A 25,021-nucleotide genomic window follows, 5' to 3' on the forward strand; every position below is an offset into this window, starting at 1 on the left:
GTCTTCCTGTAACATTTGCATGTGATGATTCTTACACAATGTTTTGATTGGCCTAATGATATTTGTATGGCTGCTTATTTAAAGGCCAGGGATAGTTCATGTTAATAGTTAGCAAATGGTCTTGAAATGGTGCAATATTTAATTATGGAACAGTTTCTGCTATTGTGAGCTGCTTAGAACATGGTTTATATAAAAATCTGGCATACAGATAAATTGTTGATGTCACTACTGAAATGCCCTGGCTGTATTACAGTAAATAAACTTGGGTGGGGGGAATTATATGATAAATATTTTTACTGATTTTATAGGGAAAAAGTAGGAACCGTTCGTTTCATACTTTTATATAGTCTGAGTTCAGTTGTTAACACTAAACCTTGCTATGAGAATATGGCTTATTCTCATACACTTTCTGGTTTATGCTTGCCCTCCAAATATGGATTGAGGAATGCTGAGCTGGTTTGAAGTCTTGAACTAGATGGCAAGAGTAAACCGTAGTTCATTGGTTAGATGCAAGAGAAAAATGTCATTTGCACTACAGAAAAAAATAACTCCTTGAACTGTCATGTGTAAAGAGAAATGGGGTAAGAGGAAAACTCATGAGCCCCAGGCTCGTTTTGGCAGCGATAAATCATGCTTTAGAGTTGGCCTACACTGTGCTTTATTTGGAATCAATTAATTAATATTAACTTTTAAGGAAATAGGTTTATGGTTCTTATGGTTGCAGAGAGAAGTTTTAAACAACAATGCAATATGTTGTTGATAATGCAATGCAATATAATTATTTCTCATTACAAGTCAGGTAAAAGATTTTCACATTTGGAGACATTTCAGATTTATACTGGAAGGACAATATGTCCAGCAGTGATGTATTTGAATACCAGCATATCTTGACAAATTAACTACAGTCCTCTGACTCTTTCCCTGCCACCATCGGAATTAGAAATGTGAATGGAAAGCTGAAATTCTCTTCATGCTACATTAGCTGATTTAAGAAGCACTTGAAAATATGACCCAGGACAAAGCTCCAAGTTTGAAAAATTTGCAATATGATGTCATCTTAATAATAATCCAACTATTATAAGAGTTGATTGAAAATCTATTGTTTTTGTGGGGTTTTCAGCATATGTGGCCATGTTCTAGAAGAGTTTATTCCTGATGTTTTGCCAGCATCTGTGGCTGGCATCTTCAGAGAATGCCAGTAAATCACTGGTGAAACATCAGGAATAAACTTTTCCAGAACATGGCCACATAGCCCCAAACCTCACAAAAACTATGGATTCCAGCTATGAAAGCCTTTGACCTCACATTGAAAATCTATTGTTGAAAATTTGATTTGCAACTTTGCCACTACTTTTGAACAAGGATAACATTCTGCAACAATAAAAATAAGTTTATCAATTGAATAAATACACTATTTTCTTTTCTTTTAGATATATATATATATATATATTATATATATATATATATTACAAAACCCCATAGCAGTATGGGAAATAAAGATCCTTCTACAAAAAGAAGATGTTAAGTTAGTGTACAAAATAAAGCTTTAGAGTTTTAAAAAATATCTGGGCAAGAGAGAGATGTATACCAGTTTGAGATGCTTATTGTTCCTTGACTTGGAAGACTCAGGTGAAACTATTCATTGGGAACAAATACTATCAGATGGAAGATTATCTTTCTTCTCTTTTCCGGATATTGCACTTAACAATTCTTGTTTTGTCAAGAGGGATTCAGTAGATCCAACAGAAAAGAAGCCGTTGTCACATAGACAGAAATAGTTAAGGGTGATGCTATGATGCTGCCAGTAGCTGAGCTTTTGAGTTGATGGTGAAATGCAAGATCTGGATGAGGCTGTTGGTCTGGCTGGCTTGAAAACCAAATGGATGGATTAACAGGTATATAACCACTTGTTATCCTGATGTGAGAGGGCATGCTTGTTGTCCTAGAAGAAAACAAAGAGCACAATTACTAAATGTTTTCAGACTGTCATACTCCCATCGCTTGCCCTTGTTGGCAGACTGGAGCCCACAAAGTAGACTTTCACCACAAATATTAGTGGAGGTCATCAGAGATCAGCCTTTCATCACAGTAGTTATGGAATAAAATGGTCTAATGAAAGGAACATTATACAGTAATAGTGAAACAACTTAACACACACACTAAAATGGTGACTTACATGCAATTTTATAGTCAGTGGCTTAAATCCAATCAGTTAGTCCAAACACATTGAATAACATTTTGAATGGTCAATCAATAAATAGGCAGATTCCATAGGGACAAACAATAGGATTTAAGGAGTTTATCACTCAGCCTAAATAACCTGACTTACCTCATCTGAATGGAAGCCTAAACTGGGAGACAGCCGGGTCCTAATGTAAGGATTTTGCCGCCGAAGCCACCAGCTGCATCCCGAATACCAGGCAAGCTCCAGCAGCATTATTTCAAAGCTGGGACCTTTCTGACTCAGAAAAATGGCTACTGGAGCTCGCCAGGGAGCTGGGATGCAGCTGGGCTGTACTCACCTGATGGCTTTGGCAGCAAAATCCTTGCAGTAGGATCCAGCTGCCTCCCGATTTAGGCTTCAATTCAAATGAAGTAAGACAAGTTATTTAGGCTGAGTGATAAGCTCCTAAGTCTCCAGGACCAGATAAACTACATCCAGGGTATTAAAAGAATTGGCAAATGTAATCTTAGAGCCATTGGCAACAATTTTTGAGAACTGCTGGAGAACAGGAGTAGTCCCAGCAGACTGGAGGAGGGCAAACATTGTCCCCATCTTCAAAAAGGGAAAAAAGAAGATCCCAATAATTATCATACAGTTAGTCTGACATCAATACCAGGAAAGATTCTAGAGCAGATCATTAAACAGAGAGTCTGTGAACATTTAGAAAGCACAAAAACTTTCTGAGAAACCAGTCATGCCAGATCTCTTTTTTGATAAAATTACCAACAGAGAGCATCAACTATTTAACAACTACAATAAAATAATATGGAAGGCTAGCAGGCTTAAAAATCAATGAGAAAAAGACCAAAATGCTCACTATGAACATGTCAAAGGCCGAAAAAGAAAAATTGACACAGATATCAAATTTTGAAATCAAGAAAAAAGTAAAATATCTTGGAACATATCTACAAAAAATTTGGAGTTATACAAAAACAATTATGAATTAATATGGAAGGAAATAAAACAAGATCTACAAAGATGGACAAAACTAAAACTAACATGGATTGGAAGAATCTCAACAATAAAAATGAACGTCACGCCTAAAATGTTAGTCTTATCCCAAACTCTCCCAATAATTACAAATGATATCCCCTTTAAAGCATGGGAAAGAGATCTCTCGGCTTTTATATGGAACAAGAAAAAAAAAACACGAATTAGACTAAAATTTTTGCAAGATATAAAAGGAAAAGGAGGACTAAATTTACCAAATTTCAAAATTTACTGTTATGCATGCTGTTTAGACTGGATCAGTGATTGGATTAATTTAAAAGAAGAAAAATTACTACAATTGGAAGGCCATGGGTTGTCATATGATTGGCATGCATACCTAATCTACGATAAATTAAAAGTCAACAAAGAATTGGAGCCCTGGTGGCGCAGTGGTTAAATGCCTGTACTGCAGCCATTCACTCAAAACCACAAGGTTGCGAGTTCAAGACCAGCAAAAGGGCCCAAGCTCGACTCAGGCTTGCATCCTTCCGAGGTCACTAAAATGAGTACCCAGACTGTTGGGGGCAAATTAGCTTACTTGCTAATTAGCTTACTTGCTGTTCACCGCTATGATCTTTGGAATAGCAGTATATAAATAAAACAAATTATTATTATTATTAATTCAAAAATCATTATATCAGAAAATCTCTAATTCGAATTTGATTTAAATATAAAGCAAGACTCATTCCAAAAATACTAAGATGGACTTCAGTGAATGAAGCATTTTATAGAAGAGAACGTAACCAAAAAAAAAAATGGATAACGTATAAAGATCTTATAATCAAAGAAGAAGGGAGATGTAGATTAAAATCACCAGAGAAAATAAAACAAGAAGGCTTCAATTACAACTGGTACTTATACAGACAAATATCTGATGCAACACGGAACACAACATCGAATATCAAAATTATACAAATTATTAATAAACTATGAGATGGAAGGGGAATTGATCAAACAATACATGATCAGATGGGCACAGGATATCAGAAAACCAATTCTACTTGAAGACTGGGAGAAAAACTGGAATGAAAGAATAAAACACACACTAAGCTATGATATACAAGATTCATACTATAAAATCCAATACAGATGGTACCTCACACCTGAAAAATTAGCAAAAATCTACAAAAACACAAAAGGTACATGCTGGAATTGTAAAAAAATAAATAAAAAAGAAGGTACTCTTATTCATATGTGGTGGGAATGCCAATGTGCAAAAAAGTTCTGGTCCATAATTCATAAAGAAATGCAAAAGATGATAAATATCAAGATAGACTTTGAACCTTCACTATTTATATTGGGGATGACCAACAAAGAACAAGAATCTAAAGTAGGAAAAATTATATTTTACTTGACCTCAGCTGCACGGATGATATTGGCGAAAAAATGGAAAAACAAGGAGGAGCCCACAAAAGAAGAATGGATTTAAAAAATTTATGAGATAGTGGAGATGGATAAATTGACAATACTGTTGAGAGAAGGAAATGTTAGCCAATTTAACAATGGCTGGTTACTGGTACTAAACTATCTTTTAAGATAAAAAGGTGAGAAAAGTATATTTGCATTCAAAGAATAGAAATGTAATTAAAATCTTCTGTATATATCTTATATATAATTAAATATTTGGACAATTAAGAGAATGTTCTATACTAAACATTTTAAGAATAGGGGCTCGCAAAACACTTAATGAAACAAGAGGGAGTAGTTAATATAAACAAGGAAAAGAACAGTAACATGTACAAAGGGGAAATTGGAAAGTCAAATGTGGAAAACAAAAATTAACAAACAGTAAAGGAAGGGAAGTATTTTTTATTTAAATGTTCAAATATAAGTAAGTTAATATTCTTTCACATAATCTACATTTGAAAGGTAGTAAATTTTTGACTTTGTTTTGTGTATTTGTGTAATATTCTTTTTGCTTTGTCCTGTCAGTTAAATGTTATGTAAAATGTATTTTAACTTGATGTTTATTTTTAATAATAATAATAATAATAAAATTTACCAGCTTGGTAGACAAAGGGAATGCTGCAGATATAGCATATCTTGATTTCAGTAAGGCATTTGACAAGGTCCCCCATGATATTCTTGCAGACAAGCTGGTAAAATGTGGGCTAGACAATGTGACTGTTAGGTGGATTTGTAATTGGTTGACTGGCCCAACCTAAAGGGTGCTCAATTATGGCTCTTCTTCCTCCTGGAGAGAAGTGACTAGATGGGGTGTCATAGGGTTCTATCCTGGGCCCAGTGCTATTCAACATCTTTATCAATTATTTGGATGAAGGAATAGAATGCATGCTTATCAAATTTGTGGATGACACCAAATTAGGAGGTGGTGGATTCTCCTTCCTTGGAGGTCTTTAAACAGAGGCTGGATGGCCATCTGTTGGGGATACTTTGATTGTGAGTTCCTGCATGGCAGGCGGTTGGACTGCATGGCCTTTGTGGTCTCTTCCAACTCAAGCCCTGGCTCCAGCTCCCTCTGGTTGACGGGGGCTCCAGCCTCTGCCTCTGGAGCCAAGCTGGGGCAGAAGCCTGGGGGGGGGAGGGGGGAGAGGGGAAGGAAAAACAGAAGGAAGGAAAGAAAGGAAGGAAGGAAGGAAGGAAGGAAGGAGGGGAAGGAGGAAGGAAGAGGTAGGGGTAGACAGGAAGGAGGGAGGGAAAGAAAGGAGAGAAAAAAAGGGGGGAGGGAGCACCTAAAATGGCAGTATTATTTATGTTACTCATTCATATATCAGTTTCTCCTTTCCAGTCAGTTCCCTTGTCACCACAAATGGTCTTTATACTTAAAGCTCAGAAAAATTACTTTTTAAAAAACTACAGCTTCCAGCACCATGTTCCCAGTTTCTCTAATTTGAACTTCATGGATGAACAATATAATATTTTTCATCAAAACCTTTTTAAAAACTCTCAACCTGTGATTAATGGTATAGGTACTTAAGCACTTTGTTTTCAGTTGGTTGAAATTTTTTCCTTGTTCACTGTTCCTTTCAGCTACAATATGGCTGGCTACCTACAGAAATTAAGATCCCCCGTATTGCACTTAAACTGAAAGACAGTATGCTATGAAAGCTTCCCTGTATGTATAACTCCTCCTTACAGGTCTTGTTGTTCAATGCTTCTTAAACAATAATTGACAGTGTTATTGATTTCAGCATAATTGTTAATTTCTGCTTGAGTAACTGGCTTACAAACAGCCATGAAAAGAACAGCAGGTTTCCTTTCATAAGATTGTATGCTTTAAGGTCAAAGAGTCCTTAACTGTCTGATGTTTCTATCCCCAATCCAGTAGGGCAGATATGAAAGATACGTGGATTTCTGTTAATTCTGTAGTAACATGGGAAATAATAGCACATAAAAATCCTTCCTTCATTTCTGTGACAGTGTCAACTGAAATATCTCATTCATAGTAATAATATTATCTAAATGGGGTATTATAATTCTTAGTTCTGTAATAATACTGAATTAGGCATGCTAGTCTCAGATTATACTTTTAATTTTAGTGTTAAAATAATTACTGTATTAGTATAAATATTTTGTGCCCAGCATTTTAAAACCAATGAGTTAGATGTAAAATGGCAATAGGGAGGATTTTGATGATGTGTTTGAGGTTTGGGGTATGACAGTGCAAATGACAAATTGAGAAACTGAAGAGCATAGGGGAAAAATCAGAAGTTAAGTGAAGCATAGAGCACGCCTCATCTGATGTTCCACCATAATTCTACGCAGGCTACAACACATTTTTCAAGAAGTGGAAATTCCAGTTTTCAGCACTTTGAACAATATTCACCCTCCCCGAAAGTGTTTCTCCCTTTTCTGTTGAGTTTAGTTAATGGCTCTGCAAATGTCTAGTCCATTTAGTTGTGCACCCAAATTTCTCTTTTGGTCTTAATCACTCTAGACTCAGAGTGAGTAAGACAACAGACAATATAATTTTCTCTTTTCCCAGTCCCCAACTTTTCCAACCTTGTCTTAAATTATCACAAGACCTCACTAACATATATGTTTTTGCCATTATATCAACAATCTTAACATGGACAATGACCAGGCTTGTCTTCATCTGTTGCTGAAGACTTTGACATTTGCTTTTATCATCAAAACAATCATTTTTTAAAACAAAGTTCTTCCCCTATCCCAGTTACATTGTGAAGTTGCAGAAATATCTCTGGAATATGCCACATATTTGAAATATGGGGTCCACTGAGATTAAGAAGAATAATTAGGTTAATTCTCAGACAACTGCAGAGGGGTGAAAGCCTTATAAATTCCAATAACCTTTGAAGCACAGCCTCAAAGTGATTATCCCATCCCTAGTCGAATGATTTAAAGATGTGGGGGTCCTTTCTGATTTGAGAACAAGAATTTCATCCTTATTAAAACCAGTCTGTCAGGAAACAATATATCATTGCTTAAAAAAAATCTATAAATTTACTATAACTGAAAATGGCATGAATTCTCATGAAGTGCCTGTGTGGTCCTCAGGCAGGAGATGACAGCATTTAACACTTCCTTTTGCTCTTCTCCCGACTACCTCAGAAATGCTTTGATGCTTTTGTAATATTTTGGGAATGTCCCTTCATAATTTTGTACCATGACTTACCACCACAGTTGACACAGCCTCCCCTTAAGAATCCATCCCCTTTCTCATCTTCATCCCTGTGCAGAGACAAGACCTTCTCTGTGTGTCATTTATTTTGCCAGCCCTTCACAGACACCAAAGGAAGAATGAATTCCATAACAGACAAAAACCTTGGGTGGTAATGTTGTCTCATAAATGTCTACATGCTCATGCCAGGAGGTGACATTCTGGAATCTTTTAAATATGCAAAAAGCTACATTACTTTTGGAATATAATGACACTATAGATTTTTTCAAATCTAATAAATACATATGAAGGCTAAAATGATCACTTGATTACTCAAGCTAAATAATGATCCTTCCATCACCTACAAAGCTCAGAAAAGTTCCTCTGGATTGCCTAGGACAGAGCCTTTGTCATGGGTTTGAAGACATGGAGACAGACTGGGTGATCATGGGCAAGTCACACTCTCTTAGAGCTTTATTTCACTAGATGAATCCTGCTCAGAAACAGGATTTAAAAGTAGAAAAAAACCCTACAAATGCAGGAGATTTTTCAGACATGTTTATACAAACAGCAATAACGCGAAAATAAAGTGAATGGAAAGTGGACAAAAATGACACCTTTTTACTTTTGGGACACAATCTAAGCCAGTATAAAACCCCCAATGTACAAAGAACTATAATGCAAATATAATACCAAAAATGATTAGAATATAATAGACCAGAGATTTAAAAAAATACACAGCTGCAAATAAAGAAGCTAAGACTGCTGTTACTGTCAAAGAAACTAAAAGAACAAGCTCTTACAAGGCTTGGGAAAATAAAAGGATTAATAGAAAGAATGACAAGAGTATAAGGTGAGCTTCCTGAGGTGAAATGATTTTCTCATTTTTAGCCACCCTCTCAAATCAGTTTAAGCTGGCTCACTGCAGAGGAACTCCATAACCTACCTTATCCATTCATTTGTTTATTTATTCAAATATTTCTGAATTATCTCTCTATCCCAAGACAACATACACAAGTCTTTTTTTAAAATCAAATTAAAGAGAAAGGTCTGAAAATCCATGTAATATACACAGGAAATGGACACGATACAAATGATAAGTTTTTAAAGCACATCAGAACTCAGCCTATATAAAATGGCTGGCCTTCTTTTACTAATCTTGGTAGCTGATGTTCATAAATGGAAGAAAACTATGAATAGAGTTCATCCAAAGCACTAGAGACGGAGAAGAATTTGCTGACTGCACTAAATATGACCCATTGATGCAAAGCACTGGCAAGGATGGATGGTTACCAGTGGGGGTGCTATTACTTTCTTCATGTGAACATTAACTACCAGAAGCAGAGTCATCTCCATTTGAAATAATTTGCACATAAGCTCTATGAGTCTAGTAGGGTGCACAAAGCATTTTACAAAGAGATTTAACAGCTTCTACGTATCCATCCATCTTCATATCCTGCACTTGACATTCTAAGCCCCAGAGGCTTCTTAGAGTGGCTTACAGCTAATTAGAATATGGGCCCATGCAATAAATCACTTATATAAAATACACATTTAAAAGCAATATCACTAATAAAATGGTCAGTATTGGTCTATGTAGTTCCCCCAAACCCTGACAGTTGCCTGCCCCTGGTGTATAAATATACTGAAGAATGAATCAGTGCACAGCCCAGCAGTCTGTTAGCTCAGGAAACATCCTCCCAACTAGAAATATCACAATCACTGCTATAAATTAAAAAATGAACCAGTCAGGTGACCTTCACTGGGCAAATAGTTTTACTGAACAGGACACTATTTGAAAGAGCCTCCAGAACCATTACTTGATGAATCACAGACAATGGGTGCAGCATAACACATATTCGCAAAAAGTATTTATACTGCAGAAATAATCCAGTTTGATACCACTTTAACTGTCATGACTCAAGGCTATGGAATTTTGGGAACTGTAGTTTTGTGAAACATTTAACCTTCTTTGTGAGAGAGCTCTTGTGCCACAAAGTGGTGTCAAACCAGATTGTTTCTGCAATGCAGATGCAGCTGTGGGGAGACAGACATGTGAAATGTAAGAAAAGTCTTCAAAAGCAGACTCAAATAGCATTTATTGTCCAGTCTCGGTTTTATTGAGGCATATAACAAGATTTAGTGTTGTGCTGTGCCTTCAAGTAAACTTTGATTTACATCAATCCTCTCCTAGAGTTTTCTTGGCAAGATTTATTCAGATGTTTCTTCAGAGGCGATTTTCCACTGCCTTCCTCTTAGGCTGAGAGAGTACATCTTTCCCAAGGTGACCCAAGGAGATTCAAGCCATATTGACTCTCACATAACATGACATCTTTCATGTATTTAAGTTATCTTTGTCACAACATAACAACCCTCACCAAAGGCCCATTTAGTCCAGCATTCTGTCTGTGCAGTATGAGCAAACTGATGGTCACTATGACTTAAAAGATCACAGGCTATAATTTTCAAGATTGTCATTTTCTCTTCTATTAGAAATAATTAAAAAAAGAGTCAGACAGATATTGGAGGGTTTGGAGACATGCCTGGTCCTGTAATCCCATTCGTTGATAATTGGAAGTCCAATTGACCCTAGTAAAATTTCAACAAATATTACAAATCTATCCTCATCACCACAAGAGCTAGAAATTTGCTTTTAACAATTGAAAGGTAGGGTTGATTTTTTTCTAGATGCTTAAAATTGCCTGAATTGTGCCTTTTCTGTGCCTTTGCATACAATAATAAAACGTGCACATGTTTGAATATGAATATAATTGCTTCGCACATTTTGTTTTGTTCTATTTTGATTATCATCCCCTTCCCCATGCAAAAATTTGCACACTTCTCATTTTCCTGTGATAATGGGCCATATTAAGATCAATTTTATGTAAAACAAATGCTAATGTAGGCTGATAGAAGGGTTCTTCCTTATTTCTGTACTATATTTTGGTGGGTTCAAGATCAGCAATAAAACCTCAATAACAAAGAGGTGAAACTGATTGATGATTGATTTAAAAATATTGTGAACAGAACTTAAAAAGAAGAAAAATTCCCTGATGTTAACAGAGATGTATTAAGTGTTAATGGAGATGGAAATATAATGCACTTGGCACTGTATGTTCCAGAAGCTGCATGCCACAGAACATCAATAGCTGGTAAACACTACACAAGCTGGCTGGGGAATTCTGAAGGCTCAGGTCCAGACATAACTTTACCATCCTTTGGGACATCCATCCTTTGGGACATTGAAGAATGTGTGGGATATATTATGTTAGAGTTTGTTCTGTTTTAAATATAGTATATGTGTACATTTAATAAAACTTATTTTGGAAAAAATCCCCAAATAATGCCCACTTAGTTCAATGACACATCAAGAAAATAATAATAATAATAATAATAATAATAATAATAATAAGTATAAGTATAATAATAATAAGTATAATAATAATAAAATTTATTTATATATCACTATTCCAAATTCCAAATTCGATCACAGCGGTGATCAATATGGCCAAAGCTGAAATCTTATTAAAAGATTTCCTAAGTAAAAACAAGATCAAGAGGCACTGCCCATTTCATGAGGCGATAAATTCGCAAAACAAAATTTCTAGAAATGGAACACATGTGAAAACATGTATCAAAAAGTTTATTTGGGGTAAAAATCAAGTGGAAAATGTATTGAGAAAGCCACTGACAGCCTGTGTGGTCTGAGCAGAATGGTAGCATCTCTTCTTTTTATTGCAGGGTTAGGTAGCTCAGATCATGGGTGACCACTGAATACATCCACACCCTTATTGTTATATACTCTTGTAAAGTTTGGTGTGTGTTTTTTTAAAAAACTTACTTATTACACTGTTTCCCAAATAAGATGAACTACTTTAAGAAATGGCAAAGAGAGAGACGTTGATGAGAATGAACATGGAACACATGTTCAGAGGCTTTAATTAATATATCTTCCACACTCTGAGCAGACAACTAATCTGAAAAGCTATAGTAAAAGCCATCCAGGGAAGGAGAGTGTGTTGGCAAAGACAACAAGCAAGGAGATTTACTTCTTCCTCATAGACCCTGTCAAGTTATGCTGTGCCATTATTTTCCTTACACATCTTGTCTACATTCATCATATTTATCGGAAACTAGGGCTGCCAAGAGCAGATGTTGGACCAATTGCACAGGTGCGGCCTCATGGGTTTGGGCAAGGTATGCTGATCTAGCTGAGAGGTGGATATGATTCTATTCTATAAGCTGATTTATGTCTGGAGCTTCTTGCCAGATGAGGACAAACAAATACAAGTGAGTGTAATTTAAAGACTATTCACAAGATTACATAATGCAGTTTGGCTACCTGGAGAATATTCAGCACAACATGCCTTTCACTCCTGCAATTGTGCTGCTTTTCAGGGATAAAGAGATTGAGTTTTTATTTCTTTCAAACACTATTTTCGTGCTTATGAAAACAGAATCCAAGTATGCTATTTATTCCAAATAATTTAATTTAGACTTTAAAAAAGTAATAGTTGCCAAAAAGGGATGTTTTGTTAATTATTTCAACAAGCTGAAGTTATAAACATTAAAAATGAGAGGGAGGGCTACACTGGGGGAGATTGTTATCTTTATGCTTACTATGTTGTTGTTATGGTGACAACTTGAAATTGACTACAACCTATGACAACCCTATCCTAGGGTTTCAGTGTTGTTGTTGTTGTTGTTTTGGGCGGGGGGGGGGGGGAACTGGCAAACTTTCTTTAGAGGAACTGGATAATTCAAGTTCCTAATCCTATTCACACCATAGCTACAACTGTCTTCTGACAAGAGCAAATGTTATGTGGCTTTGAGTTGACTGTAGTTCATAGCAAACCTGTCCTAAGGTTTCCTTGAAAAGATTTACTCAGAGTTGAGTGGCCACTGCCTTCCTCTGAGGCTGAGAGAATGTAACTTCGCTGAGTGGGGATTTGAATCATGGCCTCTCAGGCTGCATCAACACTGCAGAATTAATGCAGATTAACACCAGTTTAACTGTCATGACTCAATGCTATGGAATTTTGGGATTTGTTTTGGTGTGATAGGCTTACCTCAGTATGCTCTGGTGCCACAACTAACTGCAAATTCCAAAAATCTATTAGATGGAGCCATGAAAGTTAAAGTGGTGTCAAACTGCATTAATTCTGCAATGTGGCAGCAGCCCCTGAGCCTTAGTCCAAGACTCAAAACACTATACCACACTGGCTCTTGATGCTTACTATAGGAATGAATGCAATCCCAAAGCCTGCCATTTTCAGTTAGTACAACAAAAGATAATTAATGATGCTTGGGACAGTTTGGTCATATCTTGTTGCAAATCAGAATATTATTAAGAACTAGAAAAGATTCTGAAGTGTAAAGACATATAATTGAATACTAAAGTTAGGGTTGTCCTTGCTGTAATTTTCCAGTTTCTGTGCATGTTTGTGAAAGCTGGACAACAAAGAAAGCTGACAAGAAGAAAATCAGCTTTCTGTGATCCAGCAAATCAACTTCCAGTGGTGCTGGAGAAGAGTTCTACAGATATTGTGGACTGCTAAAAAGACAAATAAGTGGGCCCCAGAGCAAATCAAGCCTGAACTTTCCCCAGAAGCCCAGATGCCAAGAAGCCTAGAAGCCAAACAGAGGTTGAAATACTCTGAACATATTAAGAGAAGGCATTATTCACTAGAATAGACAATAATGCTTGGTAAGGTAGAGGGAAGTAGGAAAAGAATAAGACTGCATTGCAAATGGATAGACTCAGTTAAGGAAGCCACTGTCCTGAGTCTGCAAAACCTGTGCAGGACTGTTGGTAATAAGATAACTTGAAGATCTTTCATTCATAGGGTTGCTATAAGTTGAAGTCGACTTGATGGCAGTTAACAGCAACAAATTGCTACTAGCACTATATCATTGTGCTGTTTATGTGTAAGGACTGTATGTGCAGTTCTACTTACTGGCCCCCATAGGCTGAAAAGACCAGAAAAGAATCTCAGGTTATTCAAAGTGCAGCAAGCCAGTTTGATCATTCCTGAAGAGAAGGCCTCATTAGAATAATGTGGATAAAAGTCTGTTTAAAACAATCAGATGCATTTCTAGGATAGATGTCCACAGGTACCTGCAGTATTTCATAGGCTCTGCAGAAAATTTAGTTTTGTCAGAGTTCCTGTATTGAAGCTGGAAACTAAACTCTATTTCATATGTTCATCTGGGCTTCTTCCCATCCACCTATACAGATAATGGCCCTAAATTCTATTTTAGTTCTGACTAAAGAAGACACATTGAATCCATTAGATTTATCAATGTATTGTCTCACTGTCCAATAATTGACTCAATGGGTTTGCTCTAACTGGAACTAACCACAAGGATGCAAACTGACGTAAGTGGGCTTCCTCATAAATACTTGTTCAGTTGGATTCCCTCTTTGAGCAGGTGTGGAACCCCCATGTTCATTTGTCCCCACTTTCTTAAAAAAAAGTGGGAAGGGGGCTCAAAACCCCTGAGTTGATTCTAATGAAGATAGTACCTAACTTCAGATGATCTATGAAGACATTCCCCAACCTGATTGCTTCTGGATGATTTGTATTACACCTACCACAATCCCTAACTATTGGCTATGTTTTCAGTGACTTCTGGGCACTGTAGGCCATCTGAAGGACACTAGGCTGGCGAAGGCTAATCTACATGGTGACATTACATTATCTATATCATATGTCTTCCAACATTTCATAGATAAAAACTGAGAAACATGTTGCCAAGCAAGATCAGAGTATGGTCAAGATGGCAAACGTTATTAGTGAGGAAGAACACACAAGTTAGGAGAGGTTGCAACTGTTTACCTTTCCTTAAGTCTGCTGGGAAGGGCAAGATTCTTCCCTCCTTTCTCATGCTTGATGAGTTAATCAAGTGCAAACTACTTTTGCATCTTGAACTTAGTTTGCACAAATGAAAGTACTGCACATAGTCATGCATTAATGTAGAAATTTCAGTCAAAAAATTGACCCCCCCCCCCCCACAAAAAAAAATGGGGTTGACTTATTCATAGGTCAATGCAAGAATTGTACTTTAACTCTTATCAAAAAAAAAAAGGAACCACCTCTGAGTAGAGTGGTCAAGATAAGAGCCATCCCAGGAACACCTAAAGGAAGCACCAACCCCTCTTACTCTCTCTGCTATGGTGCTGCTTCTGACCTTTCTAAATTTCTGGTGGTGGTGGTGGCAGCGGCAGCTCTTTAGTGCTTCCCCTCAAAGGTGCATTGAGAGGAGTCAGGCTTTGCAGAATCTGAATGCGACATTTGTATGTGTTTGCCATACACATGTTTTTCTGGATTAAAATCAGGCAAGGTTATCACAACCCCCTCCCTAGCCCAATTTAAAAAAGGGCTGAAAACGTATCTTTTCAAACAGGCATACCCCCAATAGCCCTGTTGTGATCCCTCTCCCCCTCACCGTTGTTACAATTGCTGCTAGCTTGGAATTGTTATAATTGTTGTTGTTTTATATAATGTTTTATATAATGTAATTGTAAATTTCTGACAATGTTTTTATTGTAAATTGTATGTTGTTGGATTGCAAAATCCACCATTGTAACCCGCCTTGATCTCTGGAAAGGCGGGCTAGAAATAAAGCTTTTATTATTATTATTATATGTCCCAGAATGTGGAGAAGTTACTCAACTAAGCACAAGCTTCAGAATGCCCCACACTATATGAGCACTGGCCAAACTGGCTGGAGAATTCTGAGACATAACACTCCAAATAAATAACATTTCCAAGCTGTTGGATGTCTAAAGTCCAATTTGAGTTCATTTAAGTGAAATGTACCTTTCAGAACTTGTTAAAATAAACAAAAAGTTTGTTGTGACTTACAATATTCTGTTTTGTATCACTGCACTGTCTTCAAGAACAGGCAACTGGCTGTCTGAAATTCCAGAACAATTGATAAGGGCTGCTATTTCTAGCTATAATCAGTGCAGTTTATTGTACTTGCCTGCCTTCATCACCTTAATACTTAATACTTAGACTGAAAAGCTGTCATATCTAAAGAACACTGATAGTTGCTAATGTTTGAGTAGCCTTTGCCAGTGTACCTCAGACATACCCTACAGCTGGCTTGCCTTTTGCACATACTATGTAAAGGCAAGGGAAGAATTCTTCCCTTGAATGTAGAAAACATGGATACCAAAACTGCACTAAAATTGGGACGGGAGGTCAAAATAATCTGCTTAAGGTGCTGCTTCACTACAAAATCCAAGTTACTCTGCAAAGCAATATGATCATAAGAGTTCTTATGTCACTACAGGTTGAGTCTCCCATATCTGAAATGTGTGGGACCAGAAGTGTATTGGATTTGTGGATTTTTTTTTAATTTCATAATAGTGATGCATTACAGCACTCAACCATTTATTTTGCTTATAAATTAACAATTTCAGCAATGTTCCCAGGTAATAGGAAGTATCATAGAGAAAAGATAATAGAAGCTAGACACTGCCACATAATACTCTGTGATTTCAACTCACCCATCTTCTATTCGGACCCATAGGTCATTGAATTGTCTTTGGCGGTTGTTTTTGTACTGCTTCTTGTGCCACTTCTTCTGCCGTCCAAACTCCTCCAGCTGACTGATACTATCTGGAAGAAGAAGGTGTGGAGAAAGGCTGTCTTCTTCACTGGAAGCAGGAAGCATGGAAGATGAAGGTGGTTGTGCATATTCAAAAAACTGTATAGTAGGTGCAGCTGTTGCAGAGGCAGGATTGATGTTTGTCCTGAAGTACAAAACAAGTCATAAAATCATAGGGTCATAGAGTTGGAAGAAACCACAAGGGCCATCCAGTAAAAAGCCCTGCCATGCAGGAACTCACAATCAAAGCATCCCATCCAGCCTCTGCTTAAAGACCTCCAAAGAAGGAGACTCCACCACACTCCGAGGAAGTGTGTTCCACTGTCAAAGAGTTTTTACTGCCAGGAAGTTTCTTCTAATGTTAAGATGGAATCTCTTTTCCTGTAGCTTGCATCCATTGTTCCATCTTTTAGTCTCTGAAGCAGCAAAAAAACAAGCTTGCTCCATCCTCAATGGTACACACTTTCAAATACTTAAACAGAGATATCATATCACCTCTTAACCATCTCGTCTCCAGGCTAAACATACCCAACTCCCTAAGTCTTTCCTCCATTTTGGTGGCCCTCCTTTGGACACAGCATCCTTTCTGAATTGTGGTGCCCAGAACTGGATACATTATTCCAAAGCAGATTAGAGTGGCACTATTATTTCCCTTGATCTAGACACCAGTCTTCCATTGATGCAGCCTAAAATAGCATTGGCCTTTTAAGCTGCTGCATCACACTGTTGATTCATGTTCAACTTGTGGTCTACTAGGACTGCTAGATCCCTTTCACACATAGTCTCCTTACGCCAGGTGTCCCCAATCCTATATCTATGCATTTCATTTTTTGTATCTCAGTGCAGTATCTTACATTATCCCCGTTGAAGTTCATTTTGTTACTTTTGGCCCAGCTTTCTAATCTATGAAGGTCCGCAAATTTGATAAGCATGCCTCTATTCCTTCATCCCAGTCATTGATAAAGATGTTGAATATCACTGGGCCCAGGACAGAGTCCTATGGCACCCCACAGGTCACTTCTCTCCAGGATGAAGAGGAGCCATTGGTGAGCACCCTTTGGGTTCGGCCGGTCAACCAATTACAGATCCATTTAACAGTTGTATTGTCTAGCCCACATTTTACTAGCTTGTTTGCAAGAATATCATGGGATACCTTGTCAAAGGCCTTACTGAAATCAAGATATGCTATATCTGCAGCACTGTTTCTAAAATACCCATGTTGACTTGTTTCTCAGAAACCCATGCTGACTTTTTGTGATTATAGACTCTCTGTTTAATGATCTGCTCTAGAATTTTTCCCAGTATTGATGTCAGACTTACTGAACTATAATTGTTGGGATCCTCTTTCCCCCCCTTTTTGAAGATGGCGACAATGTTTGCCCTCCTCCAGTCTGCTGGGACTACTCCTGTTCTCCAGGAGTTCTCAAAAATTGCCAATGGCTCTAACATTACCTTTGCATGTCTTTTAATACCCTTGGATGTAGGTCATCTGGTCCTGGAAACTTAAATTAATTTAAATTAACCAGGCATCCCTGCATTTTCCCTTTACTTATTCTGTGTTGCATTTCTCCTATTGTGTCCTCTGATCCATTTTCCTCAGATTGAGCACACTTTTCCTTTTCTGAGAACACTGAGGCAAAGAAGGTGTTGAGTAATTCTGCCTTTTCTCTGTCCCCTGTTAGCATTTCACCATTTTATCCATGCAGTGGCCCTACCATTTCCTCCTTCTTCCTTTTGCTGTGGACATATCCAAAAAGCCCTTTTTGTTGTTCTTAACCTCTCTAGCAAGCCTGAGCTCATTCTGTGCTTTTGCTTTTCTGACTTTACCCCATGTGCTAACTATTTGTTTGAATTTTTCCTAGGTGATTTCCCCCCTTTCCAATTTCTTATACATGTCCCATTTACTGTAAAATTTTGCTCAGTTGAAAGTTCCTTAGTCATACATCCCGTTTCTTGAGTCACCTCCCATTTTTCCTCTTCATTGTAACTGTTTTAAATTGTGCCTTCAGTATCTCACTTTTGAGAAACTCCCATCTATCCTAAATTCCCTTCTCTTTTACTATTCCTGGCCATGGAATTACCCCCAGTATTTCCGAGTTTATTGAAATCAGCTTTTCTAAAGTCAGTCAACAAGGATAGGATATGAATGACCATGCTAAAAAATTGGAATATTGTAATATTGGCTCTTCCAGGCAGTACAGTAGACAATATGCACTTTTATATGCAAGATTGACATGGTACAGACAGACAATTTGCAGCGTCCTCATCTCGAACTAGGGCTAGATGAGGCTGGGCATTTAGATGCCCAGCAGCCCTAGTCCTTGAGGATGCCGCCATCACGGCTTGCCGCCCTCCACATGGGTGGCACCATGATGGCGTGAGCATAGTGCCTTGCCCAAATGGCACTGGCAGGAAGTGATACGATTGGAGTGTGAGCATGCACCAATCATGCCCCTTCCAGGAAGCTGTTTTAGGCAGCTTCTTTTTACTCCTGGGAGGGAGCGCATCATTGCTGCACCATTTGGGCTAAAAGGGGTGGCACAGAGCTGCCCATCTGTTGAGCCCCATTTTTAGCATGGCTGAAGTCCTATATAGCATCATTCAAGGAAGGGACTGAATTTCAAAAGCCACAGGAGTTGTAGTTCCATCTCTTTTTCTCCTGAACTGGTGATACAAACTTGTTCTAAGAAATTTTAACTGAGAGTCTACCAAAGAAGTTTAATAAAAGAAATCCTGCTTCTGTTAACTGCAGTTCAACAAGGAATGAACTGCCTAGGAAGGTCCTTTGCAGGTCAGTAAAAACCAAATTTGTGTAAGCACTCTAAGGATACCTCAGGTCTGTATTTGGGAGAAGGCAGCTAGATTCAATGAGCCCTCTGGATCCTTCCAAATTCTGTGAGCACATCAAGAATGCTTTTTAAAGAAGAGTATTTTTGCCTCATTAATGTAGACTTTTGGTAAAAGTGAAGAATATCTGATATGGCAACTTTAGGCCCCAGGCCATCATTTTCCTACAGTATCAGAAGCAATGCCAACCATGAGCTAATCATGCTGTACTGATTCTCCTAAAATCCACAGTGGGAAGATTTGTCAGTTCAAGAATTCTACACTTTGCACACATCCTTCATCTTCTGCCCATAGAGGCATCTGTCTTCTTGTGTACAACTCATGTGAGCACGAAAAAGCTTGTTACATACGCTAGTGTTTGGCAGAACTATTTCTCACCCCCTTCTCCTCTCAGTTCCTTTAGCCACAACTGCTAGGGTTTGAGAGACTAATGTGCTTGTATTTCTCATCTCCTGGAACAGCCACCTCTCCAGCAATGTAAGAAGAAATCAGTATTATATCTTTGGGGACCATCTTGCTTGCGTATAAAAGATACTAACATATGCAAAGATGTGCATTTTTTTAAACAAAGAGAATGGACTTTCTCAGCACATTGTGGTTTATAAACTCTCTTGAAGACTGCCTGAATCATGTAAGAAAATCTAATTTAAACAGACTATCATCCTGAGAGTAAATAATTCCCACAGAAAGACCTCTGATCTGTTGTCATACTAATAAATCTGCTAAATAAAGAAGAGGTGAAAATCCAGAGGGATGCAGGGATTTACATACTGGAGTGGAAGAATGCTTTATTCGTTTCATTTTATCTGAGGACCTAAATGTTTTTCAAATGGGCATAATTTATCACAAGCCACTGTCAAGCATAAGAAGATAGTACTTCAAGCTTTCTGCAGGCACATCCATTTCACTCTCATAAGCAGAACTCATGCTGGAAATTATGACACAGGCACAGAAATGTGTAATCCAAATGTACAATCCAAATGAATAATCCGCCAATATATGATTTACTCTCTGTTTGAAATTTTAAAAAGCACTGAACTCTTTTTTAAAGTTCTAAAATGGCACAAGCAGCAAAAGGAATTATGTCACTTGTTGATGAGACAAAGTCACAACTTGTCAATGCAAATTCACATTATTTGTGTGAATTTACATTAACTATGTGTTTCTGCATGAACTACTAATTGAGATTTGCATTGGAATGTAGCTGTCCCTGCACAGTTTCATGTTCTTCATTATGCCCCAGCAGATGGCTCTAGTAGGGATGCAAACAGCACTTTGTCCTTGAGCAAAAACAAGGGGTTTTTTTGTGTAAAGAAAAAATTCACTAACAACACCTGTACTGCAACAACAAAATCAAAATGCACAAGAAACTTTTGATCCTTTATTCTTGCTTGTGAAAATGAAATAGATGACGATTTGCATCCCAAATGTTCAACATACTTATGTATAAATGTGTAAGCAAGAACTTTGCCCCACGTTGCCCCATTTTCTTGGAATAAGCTCCCCGTAGAGCTCCGCTCCACTGCCTCATTAGATTCTTTTAAAAAGAATTTAAAAACATACTTATTTCGGTTGGCCTTCCCACTTTAGTTAATTGTTTTTCCTCTGCCCCTCGTTTTCCTTTTTCTGACCCCGGACCATTGTGATTTGATTGTTCTTACCCTTGACATGTGTATTTTTCCTGATTCCTGTTCCCATTTTATGTAGTAATGTTTTAACTTTTATATTGTAATTGTTTTACTTCGTATTGTAATTGCTTTTAACCTTTGTAAGCTGCCTTGATCATTTTTTGGAAAGGCAGGGTAAAAATAAAATTTATTATTATTATTATTATTATTATTATTATTATTATTATTTAGGCACTGCTCAGGAGGGGAAACATGCTATCCCTGCCCCTTCCATCACTCTTCTCCTCATACTGGCTTTTTGAAGAGGACACCCATCCACTCTTCATGCAATCAAAAGTACTGATTTTTCAACATTCTAGACCAGGGGTAGGCAACCTTTTTGAGCCAGGGGCCGGGTTGCTGTCCCTCAGACAACTGGGGGGTCGAAGCCAAAAAATAAATAATTAAATATTTTTTTTAAAATAAATAAATAAATAAATAAATAAACTGGGACAAATGTAGGACATCATTTTCAAATGGTGGACACTTTTTTTAAAAAAGTGGAGGACACGCAAAAAAATTTGCTGATTTTTAAAAAAATGTTAATATAAATGCATGTTTCTGAGGCGTCTATAGACAATTGCCCCCCTTGCCCCTGCGCGCAAGAGGCCAAAGGTCCCGGCGGCAATCGGCGGCAGGACTGGGCTGGGGCCGGTCCCAAGGCCTCGCTGGGCCACATCCGGCCCGCGGGCCGCAGGTTGCCTACCCCTGTTCTAGACCATGTGGAGATGAAAAGTCACTCTTTACAAGAAGTTGTGCTCATGTGAAGAGAGCAGAAATGGAGAGAGCCAAAGCTAGAATGCCCCCTCCTTGTATTTTGCCTACATTTATAATGCCTGAAGAGAGCTTAAGTCTCACTATAATATAAAATAGCAAGGTGCACACTGAACATTGACTGATATTCTGAACAGGGCCTTACTATTAATAGCAGACTGAAGACAGATTGGAATAGCAATATGTAATTTGCCTACAGGCTGTAGATGCATCATTTCTTAAAAGACTGGCTTTTAAAATCAGCCGGAACAGGAAAAGGAGTTATAAAACACTACAAAGAATAGAACCTTCAACAAAATATAACAGGGATGCAGGATTTGCTTGGAAATTAGATATTTTCTTTCATGAAAAACTGGATGGTATACTTCTGAATTCTTTCAGGGAAAGGGTTAGATTTATTCTGCAGGATATGAAATTAGAAACTGAGTAAGTCAGCATTACTTAACCAGTTCCTTTCTTTATGTCCAACTATATGCTGTTAAATATTTCTAATCAAAAATGTTGCCATTAATTAATCAAATAAACCAATTGAAAATTAATTTTCAAATCACTCCAGAAAATATGTTTGACAGTTCTTCTGCTTACAAAGATTTATACAATTCCACTTTCCCATTCATTTCTCCTGTATCATTCATATGAACTCTTGCTAACTACTAATGATATTTTCCCCAAAGATATCAACACTTCATTCGTCCCTGGGTTCAGGTGGTCTTTTCTCCAAGTTCAGCCAAGGCGGCACAGTACATTAATTGCCTCTTTATTCTTCCTTTCATCCATCCTTCATGGAATGAGACATCTTTTCAGGAAAGCTGATTCTCTATTTTTCCTTTCAGATGGAATCTTTTGAGTTTTTCAGTTTTCTCCAATCTTCAGTCTTCTCTACCTCACTTTCCACTTCCACCCATATGAAACTTCAGATGCATAAATTCCTACTCTGCACCTCCAATGGGTTTACTCTCAGGAGTACAGTCCCTACCAGAACCAGAAACTCTCTGCTCATCTGCTTTTTATTTGGGTTCATTATCATAAGACCATCACTGCCCATGACTCATGACTTGGGTGTTTTGGATTTTTTTAAGTCACCATAGTTATAACTTATGAACTCTCACATAGCCAGATGAAAGAAGAAAAAGAAGTTTCTGCAGAAACGGTCTCACAACTATTCCATTAATTTGAATGCTATTATTGTAGTGTGTTACATTGTTGGACTTCACTTGAACATGGTCCAGAAACCTGGGATATAAATCCCTTATTCATTTTCCAGCATTCAATGAACATTTTTTTAAAAAAAATCTTCCTGCTGAATGAAGTTCTTGCTGTTTTATCTTCCTTTTTATTGATTGTTTTATGTGGGTTGGGATTTCATTTGTGTTTTTATTGTATACTGGCCTTGGAGCTATGACTTACACTGTATAATTCAGTATCTACAGTATAGTATGTACTGTTGCATCATGTCTAGCAAATTGTAGAAATAATTACAAAAATGAATTGTAGATATACAGATTCCAGTCTTTATCTGGAATAAATCACCACTAAAACAAGCAATTTTGAACTCAATAAGAATTAGGCCAAATCTAGCACATAAGTTTAGCACATAGGTTCCAGGTGATGCACTTCCAGCAATGTCAGTGAAAATGACAAGATATGGAGGCCTCAAAAATGTTTTTCAACCATCCTTCCTTTCTTCATATTTACCTCATAACAAGAGTGAAAGGTTGGATGTGAAGTAGGACTTCTAGTTGTAGCAAATGCTATTTGCAAAAATTTTTGGGAACTGTAGTTTGCCAGGTCATCTGGAGACAAGACTCAGGTGGTTTCTTGTTAGGGAATTCCTACTGATGAAGTTTTAAGTTCCCTGTCACTACCACTATATTTTGGGGAAAAGAAATAAATAAGACAGTGTGAAACTGGATCAAGCTTATTTTTATGTTAAGCCAAAATTTAAAAGGATTTCAATGTTGATAACAATCAATATGGCATTCCTGAACTGATCTCTGGGGCGGAACCTTTAAAAATTCTGTTTAAAAATGTATGATAATGTGGTGAATAATGGTTAAGAAATATTCATTGTAGAACAGCTTTCAGCGGAGACATGGCTAATACTACATATAGCTCACTGCAACCATCATCTCACCTATATTCATTTAAGAAATGTTTTCATATTTAGAAAATGTGTGCTGTTTGGGATTGTATGAACTGAAAATAAAGTTCCTCATATAAAAAGCACAAACCTCCTCAGAATTAGAGTTAAGACTTTTTTTTTTAAAGGAAGGAAAAAGGCAAGGGAAAATAGTTCCCATTCTGTGTTTGAATAGGAGCAATGTCTCATAATCTTTGGGTCCCCCCCCTCAAGAAAAATAATTTCAGTTCTCTTACTGTCAAGAAAACCCCATTATGCAATAAAAGAAACATTGAGAAAATGAAAACCACTTGTGGTACCCTTCCCCAGAGCATATTATGTCACTCAGGAAACATCCTCCTTGGTGTGGATGTTTGTTTTTTCATTGGAGGTTTGCTTGTTTGACTGGAAATGCTTTATCCCTGTGCCAGCTGCCTGAGATGGTATCTTGCCCTTTCATTTGTAGTACTTCCTAATGGCTGAAAAGCTGTATAGCAACACCACCTCTATTCACTCTCTTTGGCAACTACTATAGATTATGGCTGAAACTATGGATGGCATTCAGCCTTGGTTGTAGAACACATGTTGCTCATATTTGTACAGTGTTCCATGACAGGATATTTTGGAAATGCTTCCTTTGGCTATTTGCTGTCCTGCTGGTCTGATTATTCTCTGCTGACATTTTTGTTCAATGTCCTGATCAGATGTTTTGTTTGTGATTAATGCAATTTTGCATCTTCATTCAAATGTCTACATTTAATATTTAGCACACAGTACTACACTGACTCATGCAGAAGACAAAAGAACCTTGTGTCTAGAAAGTGTAGATCTACGGTTTGGCTGGCATGGGTATCTCCTATATGACAAACATAAGGTGCACAGAGACTTCTTAAATCATTTTGTTAGAAAAAAGGTTAATGTTGGTATGGCTGAAGTATAAACCTAGAATATGTCTAGGGCTTCCAGAATGGACCTCAATCCATGAAGCATTTCACAGAGGGGAGAAAATAAAGCAAACAAATTATTCAAGTTAGACAAAGCAACAAAACAAACAATATAATCACATCAATCACAAGACCAATTATATGACATATCACAGTGGGAAAAGAGAAATTTAACATGGCACTACTGTTTTTCATAGCAGTCCCACATTCATTATAATCTATAATTCTGTTAATCATTTTCTCTAAGCCAGGGGT

At 37.4% G+C, this 25,021-nt stretch overlaps 1 protein-coding gene across 1 annotated transcript in view; it reads right to left on the reverse strand.

Annotated features, from left to right (window-relative positions):
* Positions 1–1,719: 1,719 nt before the first annotated feature.
* TRABD2B (TraB domain containing 2B) overlaps positions 1,720–25,021 on the reverse strand; it is a 387,757-nt gene continuing 364,455 nt past the window's right edge. Inside the window, exons 6-7 of the mRNA XM_089518655.1 lie at positions 16,315–16,560; positions 1,720–1,942 (exon numbers count right to left, since the gene is read on the reverse strand). Of these exons, the coding sequence (XP_089374781.1) occupies positions 1,720–1,942; positions 16,315–16,560 (469 nt within the window). The remainder of the gene's footprint in view (positions 1,943–16,314; positions 16,561–25,021) is intronic.

Source organism: Sceloporus occidentalis, unplaced genomic scaffold (genome assembly GCF_023333645.1).
Source record: "Sceloporus occidentalis isolate IW3139 unplaced genomic scaffold, rSceOcc1.0.p SCAF_3, whole genome shotgun sequence".
Classification (NCBI taxonomy): domain Eukaryota; kingdom Metazoa; phylum Chordata; class Lepidosauria; order Squamata; family Phrynosomatidae; genus Sceloporus; species Sceloporus occidentalis.